An 8,471-nucleotide genomic window follows, 5' to 3' on the forward strand; every position below is an offset into this window, starting at 1 on the left:
GTAGAGTGGCTCAGTGCCTCAAGCTCCTGCCTCTGTCACTTCCCTTACAGGCTGTACCTGGAACTGTGAGCCAGGATAAATCCTTGCTCAGTGCTTCTGTCAGAGTTTTTTATCACTACAACAGAGAGAAACAGGAGGATCCAAACTAAGCCCCAGTCTTCCACGTTAGATAAATGTTTTTCTATACTTTTCACTTGTTTTTTTTTTGTTGTTGTTGTTGTTGTTGCTTGTTTGTTTTTTATAACAATAACTCATATTTGTTTGCTTGTCTATACCACAGCCTCCCTCTGTAACCCAGGCTGGTCTTGAATTCAAGATCTTCCTAACTCTACTACCCGACTGCTAGCATTACGGCGCACACCACACCCAGATCAGAGATTCATTTAAGGAAATGATTAATAAGCTTGATGTGTTTTTTTATGCAGAAGAGTCACTCTGAAACAGGTCTACCTTTTGTTTATTTTGGTGAATTCAGTATTCCCATCAGCCCTGGAGACAGAGTAGGTCTTCCTGTCTGTTTGGGGGCTCAGTGTGCTTTCTCGGGAAGCAGGGAGGATTGGAATCCCTCAGTTGGTTTTGTCCGCTCGCTGTTTGTAGAAGCCTCCTCTCATCCCTGAGCCATGTCTTTGCAGAGCTGAGGGCTGAGGTCGAGATTATCGAGCAGATGAGCAGCAGCAGTGGGAGCAGCTCCTCCGACTCCGAGAGCTCCTCTGGAAGTGATGATGACAGCTCCAGCAGTGGAGGAGAGGACAACGGCCCAGCCTCCCCTCCCCAGCCTTCACACCAGCAGCCCTACAACAGCAGGCCTGCAGTCGCCAATGGAACCAGCCGGCCCCAAGGAAGCTCTCAGCTCATGAACACGCTCAGTAAGTGTTTCCTCCTTTGTCAGCTGAGGCAGGGAGGGCTGTGTGCAGCGTCTGTTACCAGGTGTTAGAACCTATAAAGTACATGAACCTATAAAGTACACAGGAAGGGGTGTTGACCAGGACAGACTGGTTTCTTTCTTTTTCCCTTTACTTGTGGCTGTGATTTCTGAATGCTTAAACTTGATTGTGTAGGCTCGTTGGTTTTCAGTATACCAGGTTTAATACATGGCCTGCCTCCATTGCCTCCCTCCTGGCCTGTAAAAGTTAACCTATCACCTCTATTTGGACACCTAGCCTTTGGCAAAAGAAAGGAAGGAATGTTACCATGTTTGGGTAACTTTTACTACAGTTGATATAAAACAGAGGAAAGCCAGAATAAAGCTGGCTTTGTTTGAGAGTGGGGCAATTCTGCTCTCTTTCTCTGTCTCTGGAAACTTGCATTGTGAATGGTCTCTCTCCTGGTTGTCTTCCTTTGAGGAGCTGGAAGGCCTGGCAGTGGAGGTGGGGTTGCAGACCTTGTTAACTCTGCAGTGTGGCTCAGGCAGACATTGTTTATTAGTCTCAGCACTATGCACATTCCAGGCTGGTTAGTTCCTTCTGACAGGGCTGTACAATGCCTTGGTACCTAAGGAGTCAGAAAGGCCATTGGCTCCCCTGGAACTGGAGTTACAAATGGTTGTCAGCCACCATGTGGGTGCTGGGAATCCAACCTGGGTCTTTTGCAAGAGCAACAAGTGCTTTTAACCTTTGAACCATATCTCTAGCCCTGATTAGCAAGCTTGTACTGTGATGTGGTAGCAGAGCAGCCAGCCAAAGAATTTTAAGGAAGTCTTTATGTTTTAAGTGAGTCAAAATATGAGCATATTAAAGTGCCATGAGCTATGCATGGAGAGTGGAGAAGGCTGAGGAGCCTTAACAGTAAGTCATTAGCAGGCTTTCAGCTTGGTTTTGTTTTCTTTCGTAGGAAATGACCTGCAGTTAAGTGAGTCTGGCAGTGACAGTGATGACTAGCACCTGCCTTTTGAAATCTGTTTTCTGGTACGCAAACACGCTGCAAGACCCAGCTACTTCTGCCTGGACTCCATGTCATAGGATGTTGCGGAGCAGAGCCCGTAGGCGGAGTGAAGGCCTGGAAGTACTCAGATACTCAGTCTTTAACTTGGTGGTGGTGGGTGATTTTTCTCGTGTAATTCTTGAATAAGTTCTTGTTTCAGAGTTTAAGTGGATCTCTAGGAGAACTAACAGTTCTGTTTTATTTGGTTAACACTATTAATGAAAAACAGGCCAATGCCCCACGGGTCTAGGTCAGTCAAAGCTCATGTCTTCATCAGGCCAGTAATTCAGCAGCCCTCAGTGTGGTCAGGGAGTCTCTTCAGTAAAACAAAGTCTTTGAGGGGTATGGGAGGAAAGGGGATCCTCAAACTGTGTCATAGAAATATATTAAGACCACTTTGCATGGTTGACACAAAGTGTTAAGGAACTTTTGTGTGACCCAGTTTGACAAGACCATAGAAGCTGGCCTTGGCAGAGTCTTTGGGTCAGTTGGGTTGTGTGTGTGTGTGTGTGTGTGTGTGCGTGCGCGCGCGCGTGAGCGTGCTGGAGAGCCAATAGCTCAGCCCAGCCCAGTTAGGAAAAGGAAGTATACAGCAAGGAATGGCCAGTCACCTCCCCTGGGGCAGGCTTGCTCACTACTTCCTCATATGAACAATTGCTGCCGTCAGATTCTGCTGCACGGAACTTTCCGTTGGAGTCCAAAAGACAAAAGTGATGCTGGCGTTCAACTTGAATTCAGACTCACGCTGTTCCTGCATATGTGAGGCAGAGTAAGCAGATAAAGTAGCAGCCACCACACTGACACACATCCTCAGCTCCCCTGAGGCTTTGGTTTCCCGTGGATCCATCCCTAGGTTGTTCCTCATTCCATGGATGTCAGCAGAGGGTGGGGATCAAAGATGGATGCAGTGAAGAATCCTGAACAGAGGAACCAGCAGCAAGCCTTCACAGATGGGAACCCAAACAGGAGTTCTGCAGTACAGAACATTTCTTCTTAAGCTCTGTTTGTGCTTTCATGCTGCTGTTGTGCCTGACTCCCAGTCTGATTGGTATTTTTATAGAAGAGAATCACAAGATGGCCTTTAGCAGTGTGCCATTTCCAAATGATTGTTCTTGCTGGAAACTGGTCACTAGTGAATGTTCCACACTGAGGAAGTATGGAAGTATGTGGTGACTTAAATGTGGCTGCCATCTTTATAGTATGAATGAATATATACTAGGAAATTTGTCATTGCTTTAAGACATTAATAATGCTTTTCTTTCCTCCGTTCCTCCACTCACACACTCTTTTCCTCCCGAGCTAGTGGAGGAGGGTGGTCTGGACCTAGAAAGGAAATGGATGGTCCATGGTAGGAGCTCCGGTTAGAGTCAACTGTTGATTCACACCAAGACTGATGTGAGCTGAGATGGGGCAGAGACCATTATCCAGCCATCTACAGCACTCTGGCCAAAGCTCAGGCACAGGGCACACACTGGTCCCCTGTGCTAGGTCTCAGATGGTGGAAGGTGGGAGATGCTCAGTGGATCCAGTGACAGGTGGGAACCTGTTTCTGGAAAACTGATAATTGCTTTATGAATCTTTGGTAATGACAGCTCAGGGAAGGAGAAGGTTGTGGTAGGGTGACTTCAGTTGTCACTGGATGTGGGAATTGAATTGTTTTTCTGCTCTTAACCTGTTCAAACTGGGACAGGCTCCAGGAACTTGAACTAAAAATGCCTATATAAGTCTCCCTTTGCCCAGCTTTTCCCCAAAAGCCTTGGTTTGTGGAGACAGAACTTGGTGCTGGCATGCTGGTCAGTGACTTTCTATAGGAAGTACTTGCATGTGGCATGGAGCTTTTGAGCCCCAGACTACCCCGTCACCTGGCCTGCCCAGCACCACATGTCATTCTTCAGTCGGCTCCCGTGTCTGCTCTTCACACAAATCTTTGGGTGGTTCCGTTCCCTCCCACCCATCCCCTCCCAGAGTAAGAAAGCTGTATTTTGAAATCCAGAATGTAGTCTCCTGGATGGCTTCTCAGGGGTATCCTTATGCCAACCAAAGGACTTCCTTCCTGTCTGTGCCTTTACTGTCCCCTCCTCTTTGCCCACTCTAAACCTCTTACCAGAGCTCTTGAGGCACCATCTTTACACACTCTTCATTTTTTTCAACCTATGGGTATGCTCTGATGAACATACAAACTGCCTTTCTCCTACCTGATCTTTGGTTGGTGTTAGCGCCTCAGAAGTAGGGGCTGTCATCACGGAACTGGACATGCAGGTGCTCCTAGCCTAGTTGGTGAAGAGGCTGAGACAACTAAGTAGTGAAGGATGTAGGGGAACATTGCAGGCATTGAGGCAAAGCTGAGAAACCCACACAGGTCTCTACTGAATTTTAAATGACCTTTTATTTGCTCTATGCAATGTTGGCCACTTAGGTAAGGTGGAAGGACTAATTCTACAGAGATGCCATGGCAATCTTTGAAAGCAATGGGAAAACGCAATACAGATAAACTAGAGGTTTGTAATAATACCACTGGTTAGTGTCTTTCTGTAGCAGAATAATCTTCTCTGTGGGTGGTGTGCTCTAGTAATAGGGAAACTTGAAAGTTCCAAATCCTTCCTTCCCTTTTCTCAGAGTATGGTTTAGCTCGTGTGTGTGTGTGATATTTATTGCATTATTTTGAAAGAGAATTATTTGTTTTATAGCTATGTATTAACAGCCAAGCTGGATCTTTCCACTTGGCAAGGAACATAGACTTTCTGAAACTCAGGCCTTAAACAGTAGCTTCAAAGACCAACTCAAATGTTAGGAAATGTATGTCTTTGTTTCCTGTTATTTCAGTCTTAGATTCCTTATCTCCTTTAATATTTAAAATCTTGTGCCTAAAATTTTATTTTGCTTAATTCTGATGTAGACCTGCATGTTTACATTTATATAAAATATTTGCTGTGTAGCTTCCTCCCTTTGAAGGTGAATATATTTAAATAAAAATGAAGGTCAACAATATATTAATGTCTCGGGTTTTTTTCTTTAAATTGAAAATCTTTGTAAAATAGGGTTCTTTATGACGCCTTTATGCTTAAGTCTAATGGATTAACTTGATTCCTTTTGACTTTGTGTCATGAAGTTCACCTTAAGAAGATCTAACATTTAAAAGATGGATTTTGGATTTAAAAAGGTATGAGGGTGAGGGGACTGGAGAGATGGCTTGGCCATGGAGAGCTTTGACTGCCCTTCTAGGGGAACTAGACTTGACTCTGAGCACAACAGCTAACAATTATCTGTATCTCTAGCTGCAGAGGATCAAACATTTCCTTGTGGTCCTGGTATGCACTGTGTGCACATGTTACACAGATATATTTACATGAAAGCAAAACTCATTAAAAAAAAAAGGTGAAGTTCAGGCTGGATAACGACAGCAGCTGAGTTCGTCTGCTAGTCAGTGCTTCTCCCGTACACACCCAATCGAACACCTCGTCACAGGAGTCTTCACAGACTGCTGGAGTGAGAAGAGCCTGCAGTTACTGCACCAAAACGAGACCCATCGATGCGGGAGGGGCAGGGTTGCCCGCAGCAGCCGCCCCTCAACTCCAGGCAGGCGTGGGGGAAGGCACTTCCCACTTACGGGAGTGAAATGGACTGTCCACGATGGAGACCTGAAACCTGGCCCAGCGCTCCTGCACCCCTGTGGAACCCAGTGCCCTGCACGGCCCTTTGACACTTGGCTACTAGATTAATACCTGCAGAATCAACATCTAAAACTAGATTTCGTCAGGCATCAGAGAACCCCTGTAGTAGCATTTCTCAGCCTGTGAGCCTCAGCCCCTTTGGGAGTCAAACAGCCCACTCATAGGAGTCCTAAGTCCATCTAAAAGCACATATTTACAATATAATTCCTATTAGCAAAATTACGTTTATGAAGTCGCAATGAAAATAATTTTATGGTTGGGGGTCACCACAACATGAACTGTACTAAGGGGTCACAATATTAGGAAGGTTGAGAACCGCTGAAACAGAGTCCCCACAGAACTGACTTCACTCTGGGGAGCGGGGCATCAGAGCATGGGGCTTCATCTCCGAGCCCAGTGACAGGCCAACACGGAGCAGAAATGACGCACTGCAGAGGTCAAAGCTCACAGCCTCAAGACCTGCTTGGACAGCAGGTGGGTTCCTGGGTGCCCACAGGGCTGTTTTCAACTGCAGCAGTGGGAATTCCTTCTCCCTCCCATGGTGCTGCAGTCACTAACTAGATCCAGATTGCTACCAGCTTTGCTGGTGAAGGGACCTTTTCTGCCATCTGTCCTCTGACCTTGGGCATCCCAGCTGCCCCCAGCACAGTGCTTTCCTTTGACTCAGCTGGGTAGACTTCTATTCGAGCATGCATTACCACCAGGAGTGGCGTGGCCTTGGAGCTGGGCTATACAGGGCTTCTATTTTCCTTCCTTTCTTTTTGCTTTTTAATTTTTATTTAAAACAATCGTTAAATTTAAGTATATTTTATCATATTTCCTCTTCACCAAGTTTTTCCAGATCCTTTCCCCCTCCCTAAACACCCAACTTTAAGTTCTTTCTCAAAAACAAAACCCAATACAACCATCTCCAAAAAGAAAAAAGAAAAAAAGAAAACAAAAAAACAAAACCCACCAAACTGTAACCAAAGTGTGGAGTCCATCATATGTTGGTCAACTACTGAACATGAGGAGTGGTTAGTACACCTAGAGTATATTAGCTCTATTGGAGAAAACTGACTTTTCCTCTCCCAGCTGGTGTAAATGACAGGTCAATTGTCAATCTTTACCATAGTAAAGGTGTAACAAAACAAAACAATAATATAAAACAAAAATCACTTCAGATGGTATAAATGACATTTCAGTTGTTAACCTTTACCATAGTAAAGGTATAACAAAATAAAATATAATATAAAACAAAAATCACTTCAGAGTTGGACAAGACAAACCAACAGAAGGAAAAGAACCCAAGAGAAGGCACAAGAATCAGACTCACTTATTCACACACCCAGGCCCCGTGCATGCTGCCTCAGTCTCTGTGAGTTCATTTCATTTTTGATCATGTTGACTTAGAGGGTCTTTTTTTCCTCAGTGTCCTGGCTTGAGCTCTGAGAGGGAAGGATTAGATGATAACATCCCATTTAGGGCTGTGTTCACAGATTTCACACTGAAATCTCTGTGAAATCACACTGTGGGTCTCTCTATTCCCATCTCCTCTGGTGATAGATGAGCAAGACCCTGATCTGTAAGTATGGCAGAATGTCATTGGGAATCCTTCCTTTCTTTCAAGACAGGGTTCCTGTGTAGTCCAGGCTCTCCTGAAATTCACTCTGTAGATCAGGCTGGCTTTAAACACAGAAATCCACCTGCCTCTGCCTCCCGAGCACTGAGATGAAAGTTGTGTGCCACCACTGCCCAGCCATTAAGAACCATTTTACTGTTACATTTTGGGGGTTGTTTAGAACAGTAGTATTTGATTTTCCCCAAGGACCCTGGGCTCTCTACTCTTGGATTCTTGGTCACCCAAGCAGTGTTGGGTATTGGTTACATCTCATGAAATGGACCTTAAGTCAAATCCCTTATTGGTTGCTCCCACAAGTTTCACACCACCATTACTCTATCATATATACACCATTGTAGATAAAGGTCTGTGGCTATTCTGGTGTTTCTCTTTTGATAGTGTGCAGAGTACCTTCCTGTACCGAAGACGCTGGAACGTAGGGGAAGGCTGTGTGTTGGCACCAGCTAATAGCCACATATAAGCAAATACATACCATATTTATTTTTCTGGGTCTGGGATACCCCTTCACTCAGGATGTTTTTTTTCTAGTTCCAGCCATTTACTGCAGATTCATGATACCATTTTTTTTAACGGCTCAGTGATACTCTATTGTGCAACTGTGCCACTTTTTCTTTATCCGTTCTGTTGAGGAACGTCTAGGTTGTTTGCAGTAACTGCATATTGTGAATATAGAGTAGCAGTAAACACGGTTGAGCAGAGGTCTCTCTGTGGCAGGGTGAAGCAGCCTTTAGGTCTATGACCAAGAGTTGGGTACTGGATCTGAGGCAGATTGATTCACGTCTTCCTGAGGAACCACCACACTGATCTCCATAGTAGCTAGATGAATTTGCACTTCTGCTAGCAATGTATGAGTGTTCCTCTTTATAGCCTCAACATCATGAGCTGTCACTTGTTCCGTGGATCTTGGGCTAAGGATGTTGAACACTAAATGTTTCTTCACCATTTTGTTCCCTTTTGAGAATTCTTTATTTAGATCTGTATCCCATTTTTAATTTGGTTAATTGTTTTCTTGACACTTTGTCTTTTGAGTTTTTTATATATTTTGTTAGTAACCCTCTATAGGATGTGTAGTTGGGTAAAAATAAAATTTCCCATTCTGTAGACTGTAGGCAATAGTTTTTAAAAACTCTTATTTATATTTCTCCTATCTTCTCCCTACTCCACTCCAATCCCTTCCAACACCTCAAAACCGGGTAGGAGAGAGAAAGGGTTAGTGGGATGGGTTGCAGTTCTTTCTTAGCTGCTTCCTGATGGTCAGG

The 8,471-nt window shown here is 44.6% G+C and overlaps 1 protein-coding gene across 1 annotated transcript in view; it reads left to right on the forward strand.

Moving 5' to 3' along the window:
* Positions 1 to 4,908, forward strand: part of Eaf1 (ELL associated factor 1) — a 13,315-nt gene extending 8,407 nt beyond the window's left edge. The window contains exons 5-6 of the mRNA XM_021641720.2: positions 633 to 866; positions 1,831 to 4,908. Of these exons, the coding sequence (XP_021497395.1) occupies positions 633 to 866; positions 1,831 to 1,877 (281 nt within the window). The 3' untranslated portion in view covers positions 1,878 to 4,908. The remainder of the gene's footprint in view (positions 1 to 632; positions 867 to 1,830) is intronic.
* Positions 4,909 to 8,471: the final 3,563 nt, after the last annotated feature.

This window comes from Meriones unguiculatus, chromosome 9 (assembly GCF_030254825.1).
Source record: "Meriones unguiculatus strain TT.TT164.6M chromosome 9, Bangor_MerUng_6.1, whole genome shotgun sequence".
NCBI lineage: Eukaryota > Metazoa > Chordata > Mammalia > Rodentia > Muridae > Meriones > Meriones unguiculatus.